Genomic DNA, 20,575 nt, shown 5'->3' with positions numbered 1-20,575 from the left:
AACAGCTCAGGGCTGCACCGAAATTCTGAGCACGGGACAAGTGCGATTTGGTTTCTCATTTAAATCAGTCGGCTCCAGTGGAAACGACTTCAGGTGAAAATAGTATCTTACTTTGGAAGTGACTCTGCAGCTTTGCACGGAGACGCTGGTTAGCGCCAGGTTAATTTCACAGGTGTCCTAGAATTCTGTGGGTTTGGAGGGGAGGGGAGATGTCCACACTCCCCAGCTGGGGCTCCCTGCTGTCAGAGGGGAGAGCAGGCTCACCCTGGCAGAGCTGATCTGGGCACCTCACGTGGTGGTGACGCTTCCCAAGCCCTCACACTTTACGCCTGGGGAAACTCGAGCGTCCCCTCATCAGCCCTCACCCCACACCAAGGTCCTCCCACCCTGCGGGACTGCATGTGAAATGGCATATTTATTCCCTGACCAGACCCCCGAACTTCTTCCTTTTAAGACAGGGTCTCTACTATTAGAAATAGAGTATAAAAAAAAAAAAAAAAAAAGTCTCGCTCCATTGCCCAGGCTGGGGTGCAGTGGTGTGATCAGAGCTCACAGCAGCCTGACCTCCCAGGCTCAATCAGTCCGCCCACCTCAGTCTCCAGAACAGCTAGGCTCACAGGTACACACCACCACGTCCTACTAACATTTTTTTGGTAGAGACAGGGTTTTGCTTTGTTGCCCAGGCTGGTCTTGAATTTCTGGGCTCAACCAATCCTCTGGTCTCAGCCTCCCAAAGTGCTGGGATTCTAGGGGTGAGCCACTGGGACTGGCCTCCCTACCCTCTTGAGGAATCACATCCTCCCTCCCATGGGACAGGGACCACCCCCACCTTCTGTGTGAGAGGAAGAGTCCCGCCTTCCCTGGGGGGCCGGGCTGCCTCAGGCCTCTCTTGGTGCTAGAACCTCTTTTTGATGGTGGCAGCCACCTGGCTGGGAGCAACTGAGCACACTCGCGTCCAGCATGTCCTTACCCAGCAGTGTCCAGACCCGGACTGGGCCACAGTCTCCTCTGTTCCCCAAAAAGCAGCCCCAAATTCAGCCTGGTGTAGCAAAGAACTGGTCCATGATCATTGACTATGAGCAGAGCACGCTGCTACTCAAGCTGTGGCCACTGTGAATCCGGGTTCAGATCAGTTTGGCCCTGGGTGTGACACCGATTTAAAGCCTTTGAGGATGAGGCTCCAGGGCCGTTAGAGGGCACAGGACTGCCACTCTTCACTTACCTCCTGGATGGGATGTCCATTTTGTTCCCAGAATAATCGATCACCCAGGAGTTAAGAGTGATGGAGATCTCACGGTCCAGCCCGTGTGATGTTGCTGCCTCCATAATGACCCGTGCAGAAGGGCCGCTACCGAGCCAGCTCGGCTAGAGAGATCCCCGCTCAGGCGGCGCTGAAGGCATTAAGAAGCAGACACCCAGATAGAACAGCAAAGTGGGCTATCCGGGCCTAACAACCTTCAGAGCTGAGAGCCTCAGGGGCCGACAGCATTATGGGCTGAGGGCCTCGAGCAGACGCTAACGCATGCAGTTAGTCTCTCTGAACAGGTGCTTAATATTAACAAACAGGTGTTCTGTGCTTTCTCATAGAACCAAGATAAACTGGGTAGGCAGCTGGTGCCTGCTTACCACTGATCAAGGACAAACCAGAAAGTACTCTCCACGAGGGAGCCATGGGGGGCAGGGTCACGTATCCCGTGCTTAAAGAATTGATGGCCGGGCGCGGTGGCTCAAGCCTGTAATCCCAGCACTTTGGGAGGCCGAGGCAGGTGGATCACGAGGTCAAGAGATCGAGACCATCCTGGCTAACATGGTGAAACCCCATCTCTACTAAAAATACAAAAATTAGCTGGGCGTGGTGGTGGGCGCCTGTAGTCCCAGCTACTTGGGAGGCTGGGGCAGGAGAATCGCTTGAACCCGGGAGGCGGAGGTTGCAGTGAGCCGAGATTGTGCCACTGCACTCCAGCCTGGAACCTGGCGACAGAGTGAGACTCTGTCTCAAAAAAAATTATTTTGTGTGTGTGTGTTTTTTTTTTGAGACAGAGTTTCACTCTGTTGCCCAGGCTGGAGTGCATTAGCACAGTCTCAGCTCACTGCAACCTCTGCCTCCTGGGTTCAAGCAGTCCTCCTGACTCAGCCTCCTGAGTAGCTGGGATTACAAGCATGTGCCATCATGCCCCGCTAATTTTTGTATTTTTAGTAGAGAGAGGGCTTCACTATGTTGGTCAGGCTGGTCTTGAGCTTCTGACCTCAAGTGATCCACCTGCCTCCGCCTCCCAAAGTGTTGGGATTACAGGTGTGAGTCACCATACCTAGCCTTATTTTATTTTATATTTTATTATTTGAGACAGAGTCTGGCTCTGCTGCCCAGGCTGGAGTGCAGTGGTACAATCTCCACTCACTGCAGCCTTGACCTTCTAGGCTCAAGCGATCCTCCCAAATCAGCCTCCCAAGTAGCTGGGACTACAGGCACATGCCACCATGTCCGGCTAATTTTTGTATTTTTTGTAGAGATGGGGATCTCACCATATTGCCCAGGCTGGTCTCAAACACCTGGACTCAAGCAATCCTCCTGCCTCGGCTTCCCAAAGTGCTGGGATTACGGGTGTGAGGTATCGCACCCGGCCCTATTTTATTTTATAGATAAGAAAGGCGCTGAAAGTGGAGGGCGCACAGGGCTCTGTGGGGAAGGGAGACCAGGCCTGCGGCGCAAGCACTGGGCTTCCATTCATGCACACGGCGCCTCCCAAACGGCCAAGGGCTGGGGAACCGGACGGACGTCCTAGGCTCAGCTCTGCTTCCAGGGAAGGAGTTCAGGAGGAGCAGATAGGCCCAGTCTTGAGTTTAACACTACAGATGTGTGTGTGTGTGTTGTTTACATTTGTATCCCAAATACTCATAACAGTGTCTGGCACATGGCAGGCACACAAATACTTGCTAAGAAATAACAAATTAACCTAAGCACTTTCACTTACAGTTTCTTTTTTTTTTTTTTTTTTTTTTTGAGACCGAGTCTGGTTTTGTCAAGAGAGTCTCTCAACAGTGGACAGGAGTAATGGTTTTCTCCCGTAACGTTGGTGGCTTGGAGTAAAGAAAAAGCACAGCATGGGCCGGGGCGGTGGCTCACGTGTGTAATCCCAGCACTTTGAGAGGGCTGGGGGGGCGGATCCCAAGGTCAGCTTGACCTCGAACTTCTGACTTCAGGTGATCTGCCCACCTGAGCCTCCCAAAGTGCTGGAATTACAGGCATGAGCCACCGAGCCCAGCCCGTAACATAAAATGCACCACTGTAAGCCATTTTAAGTGTACAATCCACTAACATCAACTACCTTCACAATGTTACACAACTATCATTACTATTTCCAAAACCTTTTCATTCCCCCAAACAACAACTCTGTACCTGTTAAGCCATCAATTGGCCGAGATAGTCTCCATGTCCCGTGCACCAGGCTCACTCAGTCCTTCCGCTGTATGGCCCCGGTTAATCCTTCCATTATCGTGTGTCAGAAAATCTTTTCCTGATATAACGTGAGCCCTGCGTACACACTCCTTGCATCCTCTACCTTTCTCTGTAGCATTACGCAACTGTAATGAAATGATTGTTCATTTCAGGTTGGTCTTCCTGTTTCTCTCCTGCCTGTCAGCCCAGGAGGGAAGGCGTGAGTGTTCACTGCTAACTTGGTGCACGTGGCAAACACCTGATACCTATTTGTGGATTGAGTGAAGAAGTGGTACGTACAACTGATGCTTTTCCCCTTCCTGTGGAGATGGCAATTTGTTTAATAATTCTGTATAATTTAGGAAGCTTTTGTTCCCTTTGCTAAGCCTTCAAGATCTGCTCAAGACTATGAAAGTGTGATTACAGATTCTTCTTCCATAGGAGGAACGTCACATCACCTCCCTGGGAAGAACATTCCAGGAAGCCAGGCTTTTAGTGAGTCACAGTGTATTAATAGCACCATCAAAATCTGAACAAAGATTCCATTATGTTAGTGCAGAGCCAACGAGCTGAACATGCTATCTGCCAAGTGTATCTTTTTGCTTGGAACATCTATCATCTTATGAAAGCATTTTAAGGCCTCAACACTTTTTTTTTTTTTTTTTTGAGTTGGAGTCTTGCTCTGTCACCAGGCTGGAGTGCACTGGCACGATCTCGGCTCGCTGCAACCTCCGCCTCCTGGGTTCAAGCAATTCTGCCGCCTCAGCCTCCTGAGTAGCTGGGACTACAGGTGTGCACCACCACACCCGGCTAATTTTTGTATTTTTAGTAGAGATGGGGTTTCACCATGTTGGCCAGGATGGTCTCAATCTCTTGACCTCATGATCCGCCCACCTCGGCCTCCCAAAGTGCTGGGATTACAGGTGTGAGCCACTGCGCCCAGCCAGGCTTCAACACTTGATCAATGAAAGTTCTAGAACTTGGCCCGGCGCGGTGGCTCACGCCTGTAATTCCAGCACTTTGGGAGGCCGAGGCAGGCGGATCACCAGAGGTTCAGAGTTTGAGACCAGCCTGACCAATATGGTGAAACCCTGTCTCTAAAAAAAAAAAAAAAAGAAAGTTCTAGAACTTGAAATGTGGTCCAAAAAGAAGCACTCTTGTTTTTTTTTAATGCCAGGTTAAAATTTAAAAAACAAAAACAAAAAACAGGCCAGGCACAGTAGTTCACATCTGTAATTTCAGCACTTTGGGAGGCCAAGGTGGGTGGATAATTTGAGGTCAGGAGTTTGAGACCAGCCTGGGCAATGTGGTAAAACCCCATCTCTACTAAAAAATAAAAATAGGCGGGGCACAGTGGCTCATGCCGGTAATCCCAGCACTTTGGGAGGCTGAGGCAGGTGGATCACGAGGTCAAGAGATCAAGACCATCTTGTCCAACATTGTGAAATCCCATCTCTACTGAAAATACAAAAATTAACTGGCATGGTAGTGGGTGCCTACAGTCCCAGATACTCAGGAGGCTGAGGCAGGGTAATCACTTGAACCCGGGAGGCAGAGGTTGCAGTGAGCTGAGATTGTGCCACTGCACTTCAGTCTGAGCGAAAGAGCAAGATTGTATCTCAATAAATCAATAAATAAATAACACTGGGCTCAGTGGCTCATGCCTGTAATCCCAGCATTTTGAAAGGCTGAGGCAGGCAGATCACCTGAGGTCAGGAGTTCGAGACCAGCCTGTCCAACATGGTGAAACCCCATCTCTACTAAAAATACAAAATTAGGCGTGGCGGTGCACCCCTGTAATCCCAGCTACTCGGGAGGCTGAGGCAGGAGAATTGCCTGAACCCAGGAGGCAGAGGTTACAGTGAGCTGAGATGGCTTCATTGCACTCCAGCCTGGGCAAAAAGAGCAAAACATCATCTCAAAAATAATAAATAAGTAAAATAAACAACTTTTATAGATTAAAATAATTTAAGGACCACGCCAGCCAGTTGCAGCCTAAAGGCCTGTTGGCACTGCGGGGTGGGGCGGAGGGAGACGGGGTGCGGGGTGACCCAGCTGGGCAAACATGTCTCTACTGCTGGGTTGCAGCTGCAGAGCTCCAGCATTCATTTCTGGAGCTCCAGTTCCTGGGTGGATCTTTCATTTCCAATAATATTCTACTTTTCCTCATACCCTTCTACTCTATTTCCCATAGGATCCTATACTCCTTTGGGCTCTATGTACTTCTTATTTTACATTTTTCATTTTCCATTCTGTGAATATCAAAAGTACACAAAAGCAGGCAGAATAGTATGAAACCTGTCACCATCACCATCCCCAGCAACCAGCCAACAGGCCACGGCCATTCCCACCCGTCCACACTCAGTGCAACCTTCCTCCTTTCTCCAGGTCATTCTGAGGCAATTCCGAGATTTCACTGTGTCATTTCACCCACAAGTATTTCATCTTTTCCTTAATATATCTCTGCACTCAAACATATTCAAGGCACTTGGTACTATAAGTGCACAATTAAGTGAGTGAACAAGTCAAAATACTCATTTTCATCATTTTATTTATTTATTTATTTATTTGAGACGGAGTTTCACTCTTGTTACCCAGGCTGGAGTGCAATGGCGCGATCTCGGCTCACCGCAACCTCCGCCTCCTGGGTTCAGGCAATTCTCCTGCCTCAACCTCCTGAGTAGCTGAGATTACAGGGATGCGCCACCATGCCCAGCTAATGTTTTGTATTTTTAGTAAAGACGGGGTTTCACCATGTTGACCAGGATGGTCTCGATCTCTTGACCTCGTGATCCACCCGCCTCGGCCTCCCAAAGTGCTGGGATTACAGGCTTGAGCCACCGTGCCCGGCCTCATTTTATTTATTTATTTAAAGACAGAGTTTCACTCTGTCACCCAGGCTGGAGTGCAATGGCACAATCTCGGCTCACTGCACCCTCCGCCTCCCGGGTTCAAGTGATTCTGCTGCCTCAGCCTCCTGAGTAGGTGGGACTACAGGTGTGCACCACCACACCTGGCTAATTTTTGTATTTTTAGTAGAGATGGGGTTTCACCACATTGGCCAGGCTGGTCTCGAACTCCTTGCCTTGTGATTCACCCTCCTTGGCCTCCCAAAGTGCTGGGATTACAGGTGTGAGCCACGGCGCCCAGCCTAGGGTTCAGAGCTTCTAGGCTCAGAGGATGACAGTTCAGTAAGCATCATAGAAATCAACTGACACTACTGTGTGTGGTGCTCACGCCTGCAATCCCAGCACTTTGGGAGGCCGAGGCAGGTGGCTCATTTGAGCTCAGGGGTTTGAGACCAACCTGGGCAACATGGCAAAACCCTGTCTCTACTAAAATACAAAAAATTAGCCAGGCGTGGTGGCGCATGCATATAGTCCCAGCCACTCGGGAAGCTGAGGCAGGAGAATCGCTTGAACCTGGGAGGTGGAGGTTGCAGCGAGCTGAGATCGCACCACTGCACTCCAACCTGGCGACAGAGTGAGACTCGGTCTAAAATATATATATATATATACGCAGACATACATATACACCTGTTCTGGCACTACCTGATCGTTTTCCAACACTTCCATTGCCCTCAAAAATTCCTTCTTGCCTCTCTGCAGTCACTGTCTACTCTGACTCCCGGCCCAGGCAACTACTGCTTTCCTTTCCTTTCCTTTTTTATTTTTATAGAGATAGGGTCTTGCTCTGTGTCCCAGTTTGGGATGCAGGATGCAGTGGAATGATCATGGCTCACTGAAGCCTTCAACTCCTAGGCTCATGCAATCCTCCCACCTCAGCCTCCCAAGTAGCTGGACTACAGGTATGTGCCACCGTGCCCAGCAATTTTTTTTTTTTTTTTTTTTTTTGAGATGGAATTTCACTCTTGTTGTCTAGGCTGGAGTGCAATGGCACTGTCTTGGCTCACCGCAACCTCCACCACCCGGGTTCAAGCGATTCTCCTGCCTCAGCCTCCTGAGTAGCTGGGATTACAGGTAGCTGCCAACATGCCCAGCTAATTTTTGTATTCTTAGTAGGGATGGGGTTTTGCTATGTCGGCCAGGCTGGTCTCGAACTCCTGATCTCAGGTGATCCACCCGCCTTGGCCTCCCAAAGTACTGGGATTACAGGTGTGAAATACTGCACTTGACCTAATTTTAATTTTTTCAGAGGGACAGGGTCTTGCTTTGTTGCTTAGGCAGTCTCGAACTCCTGGGCTCAAGCAGTCTTGCCTTGGCCTCCCCAAGTGTTGGGATTACAGGCATGAGCCACCATGCCTGGCTCAATTGATTTTTGTGTATTGAAGTCCTATCCTTTGCTAAAATCACTTCTTCTAGTATCGTTTTGATAGATTCCTTATGAGTTTCCTACCTAGACAACCATGTCATTTATGAAGTCTTTCTCTTGCCCAGTTTGCATATCTTTTCAGCACTCACCACCCTCCTTGGCAGGATGGAACTCGATTATGGAAGGTTTGAAGCAACCATGAATTTTGAAGTGATAGGGTAAGAATCGTGGTCCTTTAAGCAGTGCAAGGACATTTGCAGCATGACATTCACGTGTCATCTGGCCCAACTTCTCACTCACTTGGCTGGGCATCCATCTTCTTGGTGGTCCAGGCGCCAGCACAGGGACTGCTGGGACATAGGTCAGGCGCACAGCTAAGTACCCATCTATTCGCCATCAACTTTCCCAGTAACTCCAGGAGGATGAGTTCATTTGGGAGATGATTTATACAGAGGTCCTACATTGACTGATTCCCTCAACTGCCTATGTTTATTTGAAAGAAATCTTAAGATTTAATATTTTTACTAGACCTGGGAAAAAGCTGACTTTTTACCCTTTTTGCCATTCACTTCCTAGTTCAACACTAAACCTTTCTCCTAGCTGCTAACATCTTTTAGTAAGCAACAAGACTTAAAATGGGACTTTGGAGTTAAATTTAAATTCAGCCACCAAGACCTTAAGTAATTCCTTCTATTGTCTAAGGGAACTAAGAACTTCTCAGAGGATTTTACGGATTAAATGTGATTGCCATTTGCCAAGCTTCAATACCTGCTTAGCATGAGGAACTGAGACCAAGTCCTCTCCCTGACTGTGCTCTGCCCTCTTAGTCACCAGCACATATACAAGTCCCACTCATATCCTCTCATTTTTATATATGGCTTTAGGCTCAGAATGTAAATCCTATATGCTATCTAACCAAGTTTTCTTTCTAGAATCAAGACTTTTATTTAGCCATTACCACCCCTAGGACTTTTTGAGACGGAATTTCGCTTGTTGCCCAGGCTGGGGTGCAATGGTGCCATCTCGGCTCACTGCAACCTCCGCCTCCTGGGACTGCAGGCATGTGCTAACATGCCCAGCTAATTTTGTATTTTTAGTAGATAGCAGTGCTCCATGTTTGTCAGGCTGGTCTCGAACTCCTGACCTCACATGATCCACCCACCTCAGCATCCCAAAGTGCTGGATTATAGAGGTAAGCCACTGTGCCCAGTATTTTTTAAACCTTTGAAGACATGCCAGCTCATCTTTTCCCTACCAACTTGTTACCTACTGCTCACAGCTGGCTCAAAGGACCAGAAAGTGAGCGACATTAGACACTGGTAACGAAATTTGAGACACAAGGCCAAGGAATTGACTACATTTAAGACACAAGGTGTCCCATGAAATACCGTCAGAACAATGCACACATGCACATGGGATGCACGTTGCCTGCATTTACTGTGCCTACAACATGTACTCCACCCCACACCCACCAAAAGTACACATTGGGAAGATCATGTCAAACCTCACAGTGGCCAGTGTTAGTCATCTCCTGCTAGTATCTCATGTTTTACGTTTTGGCACCAACTCTGTCACCCAGAATACTCCCCTTCCCCACCCAAATAAGACACTGTCATGCAACTTCTTTTAACTCATCTGTATTTGTTACAACTTTAAACAGAATGTGACTCGAGCACTACATTTCCATCCACAAGACTGGCTCTGAGTTATTTTTGAACAAGTTATGATATGCTTAGGTAGGCTAATAACTGATCCTCCAAACAATACTTTTCTTTGGAAAACAAGCCCTATGGAGAGTTCCACCAAGTTGCTTCAGTTTAACCTATTTCTAGAGGACTAGTACATGCAGAATTGGCAACTACAGGGGATGAAAGAAAGTAGATCCTACAAGATATAACAAATACTTTTCTTCTAAATATCAAGGTATAGCTTGAGAACACTTCGATAAGATTTGGTCTACTAAGGAATCCGGCTTGATAGCTACACACTTTAGACCACAAAGTTAACATGTTACATACATCTTACAACACACATTACCTCAATCTGTTCACGTAAGCCGATGTGAAACTAAAGAAGCATTACTAGCTCTGCTTTGCTGCCTAAAGTATCACAGCATCGCTTAGTCGACAGGAATCTTTATCTTCCCCGTAAAGTAGTAGTTGTCATGCCATACGGACTTTTTAATGTTAACAAAAATAAAGAAAAACATCCTTGAAAATATATTATTAGAGGAGCTGTAGAGTACTGAACAGGTAAGTCATCCCTCAGCTGGAGCTTAGTCTACTTCTTCCATGCGTGATGTGTCATCATCTCCTTCGAGGGGTGGCATTTCTTCAGTTACAGCTGCACTGGTATCATCAGCAGTAGGGTCATCTTCATCAATACCTGTTTTCAAAACAAAATCCTCTATTAGAAAGATTTCTTAAAGCCAGCTAATTGGTATAACACACTCCTGGTTCACACCTGCTTTCAAGACAGTAATACTGGGCAAATGAATCTTCATTTCTTAGCTTTTTAAACACCTTACTTATCTCTATAGAAAGGGATACCTGAATGCTTCCAAGTAGGACAATGTGCGCCAAATTTGGGTAACTGAAAGTTAACCACTTTTTTCACTAGTCATGTGTGTGTGTTTTCTTAACTTGACATAGTTTAAGCCTTACCAAGACCAAGTTTGATCATCCTGTAGATCCTGTTAGCATGTGTCTGGGGATCTTCCAGACTGAAGCCGGAAGACAGGAGCGCAGTTTCATAAAGCAGGATGACCAGATCCTTCACAGACTTGTCGTTCTTATCAGCCTCTGCCTTTTGCCTTAAGGTCTCAATAATGGAATGGTCAGGGTTTATCTCCAGGTGTTTCTTTGCTGCCATGTAACCCATTGTTGAGTTGTCTCTTAGGGCTTGAGCTTTCATGATTCTCTCCATGTTTGCTGTCCAGCCATATGTGCTTGTGACAATACAGCATGGAGACGTCACCAATCGGTTTGACACAACCACCTGTAATGAAGAAACAACTTAGGAGCCTAGAAAGATTAAAACTTAAACTTTAATTGTGAAATGAAATCTGGGTTATCTACTATCAAATACAACTTAAGATTTTATTAGGTATCCTACACCTAACAGCACAGGCTAAAATTGTGTTTTACATACACAACCATAGTTTTCTGTGAAGTTGAGAAAAAGGGAAAATAGATTATGTAAGCTTGAAAGCACCTTAGGGGTATCAATAATCAGGAAATGTTGTTTTCACATACCTTTTCAACTTTTTTCTCCAATATGTCTTTCATGATTTTGCAGAGGTTCTCAAACTTTGTTTTTTTCTCTTCCTGTTTCTTTTTTTCTTCTTCATCCTCTGGTAGTTCCAAGCCCTCTTTGGTGACTGACACTAAAGTCTTCCCCTCAAATTCCTTCAGCTGTTGGACACAGTACTCATCAATGGGCTCAATCATATAGATCACTTCTAAGCCATGTTTTCGAAGACGTTCCACAAAGGCTGAGTTAGCTACTTGGTCCTTGGTCTCACCTGAGGTATTATAAAAGTTGCTTTTATACCTTTCAACAGTAAGAAATGGCTTCACCTACTTCTGACTTTTCTTAGTAGTCAGAACCTAAAACAGATGACCTAGTTCATGTTAAATATCTTGGTTAGATCAACACCAGTTATACTAACAGTGCTACCTGAAGAGAGAAAACAACCAGAGCCTACAAAGTTCCAAGAACAAAGTATCTGAGTGTAACGTACGGTTCCCCTACCTGTGATATAATAGATATGTTTCTGGTTTTCCTTCATTCTGGTGCAGTAGTCCTTGAGAGAAACCATCTCATCACCAGAGGCAGATGTGTAGTATCTCAACAGCTCTGAAAGCTTCTTCCGATTTTGAGAGTCTTCGTGTATTCCAAGCTGAAACAAAGTAAGTTCTTTACAAAAACGTTTTTTGTTTTAAAAAAAAAAAAAAAAAAAAAAAAATCTGCAAAGAGGCCAGTTGTAAAACTACTAATGGTCAAATATTTACACTAACCTTTATGTTTTTAGAGAACTGCTCATAGAACTTCTTGTAGTTCTCTTTATCTTCTGCCAGTTCAGTGAAGAGTTCTAAGCATTTTTTGACCAAATTCTTCCTGATAACTTTCAGAATTTTGCTTTGTTGCAACATCTCACGAGAAATGTTTAGAGGGAGATCCTCTGAGTCTACCACCCCTCTAATGAAATCTGAAAAAAATATAAAAACCAAATGCCAAGTCATTCCAAAGACAAAACTGATGCTAGGTAAACACCAAAATCAAAGGTAAAAACCTAAAAATATATACATATGTATTTTCTGAGATGGAGTCTGTTTTCTAGGGTAGAGGGCAGTGGCCCAATCTCTGCCCACTGCAACCTCTCTCCCACCCCCCTCTTCCCGTTCAAGCTATTCTCAAGCTTCAGCTGGGACTACAGGCACCCACCACACCAGGCTAAATTTGTACAGACGGGGTTTCATATCATTTTGGCTAGACTGGTCATGAATTCCTAACCCTAGGTGATCCACCCACCGACACCTCCCCAAAGTGCTAAGATTACAGGTGTGAGCCACTGTGCCAGCCAGGAAGTATTTCTTTAATCACTGATGGGGATTATTTTCCCTATTCGTACTTACTCAGATATTCAGGGATTAGCTCCTCACAGTTATCCATGATGAAAACTCTGCGTACATACAACTTGATGTTGTTCTTTTTCTTTCTGTTTTCAAACAGGTCAAAAGGAGCACGTCGTGGGACAAATAGAAGGGCTCTGAATTCCAACTGTCCTTCAACTGAAAAATGCTGTAATAAAAGACACACTTAAGTACCAACAACAATGCATTACAGAAGGTATCTGTGGTGAAGAAAGATCATCTAAAGACAAGCTCCAGGCACCACTCAGTCACTCACCTTCACTGCCAAGTGATCTTCCCAGTCATTGGTCAAGCTCTTGTAAAATTCTCCATACTCCTCATTAGTAATATCGTCGGGATTTCTGGTCCAGATGGGCTTTGTTTTGTTGAGTTCTTCTTGATCGATGTACTTTTCCTTAATCTTCTTCTTTTTCTTCTTGTCACCATCCTTCTTTTCTTCTTCTTCTTCATCAGAACCAACATCTTCAATTTCCGGCTTGTCTTCAGAGTCTTTCTCTTCTTTTTCTTTTTCTTCTTCTTTATCTTCCTTTTCTTCAGCCTCATCATCACTGACTTCTTTATCACGTTCCTTCTCCACCTGCAAAGTAAGACATGAAATCACATCACTGCTGCATTCTAGAACTGGTAACACTGAGCAACTATTTTCAACCTAAGGCCAAAGCCTAGTCAGCCAAGCAGAGAGGCAGCCAGGCAGCTTCTCATCAACATATCTTACAAAGTTAGGTAGTAGAGTTTAGGTTCCCCAGACTCCAAACTAGTAAATAACCCAAGTTCAACACATCTAAGGACTAAGGATGTAGCTCAGTCACCCCAGTCATCTACAGACAGTAATACACCCTACAATTATACAGAAACTTACAAAAAGAGTAATGGGATAGCCAATAAACTGAGAATGTTTCTTCACAATCTCCTTTATTCTTCGTTCCTCCAAGTACTCAGTTTGGTCTTCCTTCAGGTGTAGGATAACCTTTGTTCCACGACCCATAGGTTCACCTGTAGTAGTAGGGAAAATTGACTCAATAATCCAATCAATTTAGCGTTCAACGCCATGCCTAACTCATGTCCACAAAGTGAGATTTGCCATTACTACAGATGAAAAGGTTCCCACAGCAGGTCTAAGTGCCTTGCCAGAAAGAAGTAACCAAGTCATACCGCATTAAGTGCTCTAGCTTGTTCCTGAACGTTGGGCAAACACAAGTTTCTGTAAGCTTCACAGAGGTCCATGGGCTGCAGCACCCCACCCTCCCGCCACTGACTTAACCCGTGCATGCTCGGTCACCTACCTGTGTCTGTCCTCACTGTGAATGATCCCCCTGCTGAGGACTCCCAGGCGTACTGCTCATCATCGTTATGTTTGGTGATCACTGTTACTTTCTCAGCAACCAAATAGGCAGAATAAAAACCAACACCAAACTGGCCAATCATAGAGATATCTGCACCAGCCTGCAAAGCTTCCATGAACGCTTTGGTCCCAGACTTGGCAATAGTACCAAGGTTATTGATCAAGTCAGCCTTGGTCATTCCAATTCCAGTATCCACAATAGTGAGGGTTCGATCTTGTTTGTTTGGTATAAGGTTAATATGCAGCTCTTTCCCAGAGTCCAGTTTACTGGGATCCGTCAAGCTCTCATACCGGATTTTGTCCAATGCCTATTAACAAAAATTTCAAATTAAGCATACAGCCCCCCAACCCCACTGAAACCGAAACCCTATTCTGGGTTAATAAGCGACTTACATCTGAGGAATTTGAAATGAGCTCTCTCAGAAAGATCTCTTTGTTCGAATAGAAAGTATTGATGATCAGTGACATCAACTGGGCAATTTCTGCCTGAAAGGCGAACGTCTCCACCTCCTCCTCCTCCATCGGTTGGTCTTGGGTCTGGGTTTCCTCAGGCATCTGGAAGGACACCGAGCCGGTTTAAAACCCTGCAGGACGTCTACACGGGCAACACGAAATTCCATCGCGTCCTCCAAACGTTTTTAAAGCCCAGCTGGAGATTTGCGGAGTTTAAGTAAACCGAAAATAGAAGGGCGGCTGACAAAGGATGACCTCATTTCGCGCGCGGCAACCACCAGGAGCGTGTGCGCGCTTCCGGGAGGCGGCCGCGGGCCCCGGCGGACACCCCGCACCCTCCCGCGCGGGCCGGGGCGCGTGGCGGCTCCTCCCCAGCGGCCGCCTCCGCCGGCGCCCCAGCCGAGCCGGCCGAGGGGTCCCCCGCAGCCGGGGCCCTCCGTTCCGGTGCGGCGCCGCAGGGGCGCCTCGGGGAGCCCGCGGCCGCCGGGCCCATTTCTGACGCGGGCGCGGAGAGCGCGGCCGGCCGGAGGCCTCCGGAGTAGGCAGCGCGGCCTGGCGGATTCCGGGCTCCGGCCCAGCCGCCTCGGCCCCCAATCGCCCCTCGAGCCTCCCCCACCGCCCCTCACCTTGGCTAAGGGACCGCACGGGCTCCGCAGCGCAGCAGCACCAGGACGCTGAAGCAACTGGCGCTCCGCCCCCGCGCCTGCCTTATATACCGACGGGCCCGCCCAGCGCGCGGCGCTTTTTCCAGAAGCCTCCCGAACCTTCCGGAAGAACCCTCCCCAACTGCCGCGGCGGCCGCGCGCCTGCGCCTGCGCCCTCGCCGCGGCCCGCCCCTCCCCCTGGCGCGCGCAGGCCCCGCGCGTGGCCCGGCCCCGGCAACCCTCCCTCAACCGCCGCCGCGCGCCCCCTGCACGCCCCCGCGCCAACCTCAGTGCGCCTGCGCGGCGCGGAATTCTCGGGAAGGTCCAGGCGCCTTTCCTGGCCGCCCGCGCCCCCCGCCCTGCGCGCCCTCCGCCCTGCACCCCCACCCGCCGAGCGCGGGCGGACGGCGCGCCCGGACGTGCGGGCCTTTGTGAAATGCGCGAAGGGGAGGTGTCGTTGGTCACCCGTGTGCGGGTGCCGTGAGAGCGCCGCGCGTCTGACAACCCGGCTGAGCAGAGCGCGGGGCCTGGGCGGGAGGCGCGCCTGAAGGGAGGGCCGTGTGTGGACCGGAGCGCCCCGGGTCTCACGCGCCGGCTAGACTGCCCGAGTCGTGGCCGTGCTGCCCCAGAACCCGGCCGCAGGCGGCGCTGGGATCGCGGTGCTCTGTTCACCGGGGGCGGGCCGTGGGCCACCCGCTGCTCACGGAGGACGCCTCTGGCGCGGGGGTGCTTGGCTGCCTTTGGGTTCCCCGAAAGCCATGTCCTTCATATTTCAGGGTCCCTTAATTTGGGGTACAAGTTCATGCTCACCCAGCTGCACCAGGCATGATTTTAAAAAGCGCATTGTTTTGCCGATCGATTTATTTGAGGTCTCCAAGTGAAGTATAAGAATTCTTGGGTGATTAACTTGCCCTAAGAGCCAGGTTTGGGGTTTTTTGCTTGTTTGGTCAGGCGCTCCCTGTCGCCCAGGCTGGGGTGCCATGGCGCAGTCTCGGCTCACCTGCAGCGTCGACCTCCCGGGCTCAGGTGATTCTCCTGCCTCAACCTCCCGAGTAGCTGGGACCACGGGCGCCGACACCACTCCCGGCTAGTTTTTGTATTTATTTGTAGAGACGGGTTTTCGCCATGTTACCCTGGCTGGAAGAGCCAGTTTCTACATGAGAATTTTAGGATACTTTGGCCAGCGCCAACTGTGAGAACCTTGGAGGCGTTGTGGTTCCTTAGAGCTGGCTCAGGTCATCAGCCTGGTGCCCCTGCCTGGCCCCTGTCCTCCTCCTCTTTGTCTCTGGCGCCTCCCATGATGGAGCCGCCTCCTGCCTAGACTCACAGCCATGCCCTGGGAATAATCGAGAAGCTCCTCGCCGTGTAAACAAAGGACGGAGCTACTTCCACTTCCTGGTCTCTGGGGAAACCCAACTTGCTCAGGAGCAGGGGTTTCCAGACTGCGGCCTGAGACCCCCCCCCCAAGAGTGTGTGAAATCAACGGAAAGCGTCTCGCCTGGCATTGCAAAGCGGGGGAAGTGGATGGAAACTAGCAGCCACGTGGCGCGGGCCCCAGCGTTGGGGGCGTGTGCCGAGTCCCCTGGTAGCCGTTCCGCAGCCTGGGGGCGCGCCCCCGGCCCAGGCTTTCCCTACAGCCGCAGCCGGGGCAAATGCGGAAGCAGGAGGGGCCCAAGGTCTTCCCTGGCGAGTGACCCTCCACCTGTTTCCTTCCGGTCGCCACCAGCCACTGCCCCGTCTCCTCACTTGTAGGAACTCTTCCTAACGCAGTTTCTGCCATTGTCCGGGGGGTTGAGATTTCTTACAGAGGAGCCATCCAGGGGCCTAGCTCTGACATTCTTTGTGCTTTGTTTCTGGGGCCTTCATTTTTCCCCGTTCCTCCAGTAAACCTGCCCCAAAGCCCCTCCCTGGGTCTGGGCATCACTGGGAACCACTGTTTCCCGTCGGGCCCCACCTTTAATGTCCCTCCCTCCTTCCGCAAATTCCTGTCTTTCCATCTCTCCTGTCTCAGTTAATAAACAGGACATTGTGGTCCTGTCTCAAGGTGACATTCCACAGTTACCCACAAGTTGAGACCTCTGCTATGGTTTCTATCATCAACACGCCATGGTTTTCCTCTCAGCCCCTGGCTGTTCTCTGTCCTCACACTCACGCAGCTCTCCCTCACACAGCAAGGAGCTCCTTGCCCCCAGGTCTTGTTCCAGCACTCTCACTAATAGGACCTGTGTGCAGATGACTCATGAAGAGCCGGGCCACGACGACGCCGCTCCAGACCTGGATGGTGAGCTCGTGAGCTTCCCCCACCTCTCTGGCCCTCTTTGAGGGCTCGTTAGCCAGGTGACTATCTCACGAATCAAGAACCCCAAGCTTCCTCACAAAGGATCCGGCACTGAGTCCTGCCACTTCTGTCCACATACACCCCCCAACCCACCCCCCACCCCCGCTTCCACACAACTGTCAGCTCACCTGGAAGGCCTCCATAACCACCTAACTGCTCCCTGGCATCTGGTCTGATCCGTCTCCAACCTGTAGCCCAGGTGAGCTTTGACAACATACACCTGGCCCTATCTATTGCCTCCTCCCCACCCGCCGCAAATCTCTTTTTTTAAGGATGGAGCAGTACTTTTATTTTTACACACTTGGACAAGGAGGTTTTCCATAAACAACCTTTCCAGTGGAGAACAAAGACCATGAAAATCAGCCTCCAGATATCAGTAGCTGTGTCTGCTCAGGGCCGAGGCTCCCCCTTGCCCATGTGGTGAGGTGGAGGGGTGTACTTCCCTTCCTTCATCAGTTTATCCCATTGGCTTCAGATGGTATCCCTATGTTTCACCGTTTTTTTCCGAGGTATACACTCTATGAAATCATCATATTCTATCTTGCACTCTTTCTCTGCCCAGATAGTACCGATTCCATGTGCACCTTCTATCCATTCTTTTTCAAAAGCATGGCATTGAGCAGGAAGCTTGTAGGGCTGTTCAGCACTTTGGATTGTCCACCATGGATCTAGGTTAATGCCGAACCTTTTCTGCACGTCGCAGAAAGGCATGGCTTTCCTTTGCTTGGATCTGCATATCCATTGCTTCATGGGTGTTTTTATACTGAAATCAAAGGAGGCCTTCAGGCATAGAGAGGCAAGCCCAGGCTATTGCTGTTTTCTGTTTCATGGATCCTGAGGCCCCGACACTCAGTGGAACGGGTCTAGGTATTCTTCCCAACATAGCCTTGCTCCCCCTGGGCAAATCGTAGCTGACTTCCCATCCTTCCAGGAGGAAGATAGAGCTCTTTAGGCCTGTGAGGCCCGGTAAGTCGCTGCTGCCTACCCATACAGCCCCAGTTCCCACTGTGCTCCTATTTTTATACCTGGCACCCTCCCCGTGACTCCCCCCACAAGGCTGTGCAAATGCTATTCCCTCTGCCTAGAGCACCATTCCCTCTGTTCTTCTTTAATTAATTTCTACCGGACCTTCTGCTCGCATGTTTTCTTAAGAACCCCTGCCTGCCACCCACCAGGCCACGTGTCCTGTCATGGAGAGGTTCTCAGAATGTGGTGCCCTCTCCTTCAGAGTACAGACCACATTGCTCTTCTGCTTCCTGTAGCCCTCCAACCCCAGGCTCTTCCACTTCTGCCTGACCTCCTTTTCTGTCCATCCTCCTCCCTGGCTTCCTCAACAACATATTTTTAATAGATCACCAAGCTCTGCAGATTTAGCCTCCTAAGTATTTGTTGACCTCGTCCCACAGTGATCTTGCTGTCAGGGCAGTCTGACCATTTTCCTCCTCCATTTGAAACGTTTCAGTGTCCCTCCATAAAGCTGGAGCATGGATTCCAGATCCAGGCGGCCTGGATTTAGATCCTAGTTCAGCCGCTGCCTGTGTGACCCAGAGCAAGTCACTTACCCTTTCTGTGCATCCAGTTCAATATCTGTAGAATGGGCATGAACATGTCTTCTTCATAGAGTGGTTATGAAGCTTAAGTGAGCAGATTCTGGTTTTGGACATGGCTCAGGTGCTAGCCTACCCCACAGCAATTTATGCCCCCTTACATGCTTGCCAGGCAGCAGGCTAGGTACTGTGCATGCAGTGCCTTTTTTTCTTTTCTATATTCATTTTCCTCAATATGCAGTGCTGCATGCAGTTTCTTAATCCTCTCAACTCTGAAGTAAGTGGCTCTGGTCCCACTGTACAGATGAGAACACAGAGGCTCAGGAGAGGAGATAAGTCCTTTACTCAGGGTCACCCAGAGCAAGGGCCTCCAGGGCAGTTACACCAGGTTTGGCTCATAATTTTTTTTTTTTTTTCTGAGACACAGTCTCAGTCAGGCACAGTGGCTCACACCTGTAATTCCAGCACTTTGTGAGGCTGAGGCAGGCGGATCACATGAGGTCAGGAGTTCAAGGCTAGCCTGGCCAATGTGGTGAAACCCCGTCTCTACAAAGAATTTTAAAAAATTAGCTGGGTGTGGCAGTGCACGCCTGTAGTCCCAGCTATTTGGGAGGCAGAGGTTCCAGGGAGTGGAGATTGTGTCACTGTGCTCCTGCCTGGGCAACAGAGCGAGACTCTATCTAAAAAAAAAAAAAAAAAAAAAGACACAGTCTCACTCTGTTGCCCAGGAGGGAGCACAGTGGCACAGACATGGTTTACTACAGCCTCAACCTCCCAGGCTTAAGCGATCCTTCTGCCTCAGCCTCCTGAGGAGCTGGGACCACAGGTATGTGCCACCATGCCCAGCTAATTTTATTGTTATTTTTTTGTAGAGGTGAGGTCTCACTATATTGCCGAGGCTGGTCTTGAACTCCTGGACTCAAGCATTCCTCCCACTGTGGCCTCCCAAAGTGCTGGGATTACAGGCATGAGCCACTGCAACTGCTCTTGGCTCATAAATTTTCATACATTGTTTTTTTTTTCATTTTCATTCAGTTCAAAATATTTTTTAAATTTCCTTTTCTTATTTCTTGACTCATGGGTTATTTATAAATGTTTTACTTAGTTTTCAAATAGAGGTTTTTCAGATATCTTTTTGCTAATTTTTTTTTTTTTTTTTTTGAGACAGTGTCTCGCTCTGTCACCCAGCTGGAGTACAGTGGTATGCTCTTAGCTCGCTGCAACCTCCGCCTCCCAGGTTCAAGCAATTCTCATGCCTTAGTCTCCAAAGTAGCTGGGATTACAGGCATGCGTCACCACACCGGGCTAACTTTTTTGTATTTTTAGTAGCGATGGGATTTCACCATGTTTGCCAGGCTGGTCTCAAACTCCTGGCCTCAAGCGAACTGCCTGCCTCAGCCTTGCAAAATACTGGGATTACAGGAGTGAGCCATTGTGCTCAGCTGTTACTGATTTCTAGTATTTAATTCCATTGTGGTCAGAGATCATACTTTGCATGATTTCAATCCTTTTAAATTTATTGAGCCTTGTTTAATGGCCCAGAATATGGTCTATTTTGGTAAATGTTCTTTTTGAAAAATAATTATGCTGAAAGATACCAGTCATTTATACAAAATTTTATAAAATGCAAACTAAGAGGCCTGGTCCGGTGGCTCAAGCTGTAATCCCAGCACTTTGGGAGGCTGAGGGTGGGCCAATCACGAGGTCAGGGTTAATGACCAGCCTGGCCAACATGATGAAACCCCATATTTACTAAAATTACAAAAATTAGCAGAGTGTGGTGGCATGTGTCTGTAGTCCCAGCTACTCGGGAGGCTGAGGCAGGAGAATCGATTGAACCCAGGAGGTGGAGGTTGCAGTGAGCCAAGATCGTGCCATTGCACTCTAG

General features: G+C 48.8%; 1 protein-coding gene and 1 pseudogene across 2 annotated transcripts; both read right to left on the bottom strand.

Moving 5' to 3' along the window:
• Positions 1-9,329: 9,329 nt before the first annotated feature.
• HSP90AA1 (heat shock protein 90 alpha family class A member 1) lies at positions 9,330-14,983 on the bottom strand. Its single transcript, XM_032287332.1, has 11 exons — positions 14,785-14,983; positions 14,099-14,260; positions 13,647-14,013; positions 13,223-13,356; positions 12,620-12,940; positions 12,346-12,511; positions 11,728-11,918; positions 11,462-11,609; positions 10,963-11,231; positions 10,372-10,705; positions 9,330-10,093 (listed from the first exon to the last, which is right to left on the bottom strand). Exons 2-11 carry the CDS (start codon positions 14,258-14,260, stop codon positions 9,984-9,986), a joined length of 2,202 nt encoding a protein of 733 aa, XP_032143223.1. The 5' UTR covers positions 14,785-14,983; the 3' UTR covers positions 9,330-9,983.
• Positions 14,984-17,480: 2,497 nt separating this feature from the next.
• On the bottom strand, positions 17,481-18,001 carry LOC116557740 (annotated as a pseudogene). Its single transcript, XR_004271668.1, has one exon. The product of XR_004271668.1 is annotated as an NADH dehydrogenase [ubiquinone] iron-sulfur protein 5-like (transcript).
• Positions 18,002-20,575: the final 2,574 nt, after the last annotated feature.

The sequence above is a fragment of the Sapajus apella genome, unplaced genomic scaffold, assembly GCF_009761245.1.
Source record: "Sapajus apella isolate SASKATOON/1434 unplaced genomic scaffold, GSC_monkey_1.0 scaffold20, whole genome shotgun sequence".
NCBI lineage: Eukaryota > Metazoa > Chordata > Mammalia > Primates > Cebidae > Sapajus > Sapajus apella.
This window is presented reverse-complemented; position numbering and strand designations above follow the sequence as displayed.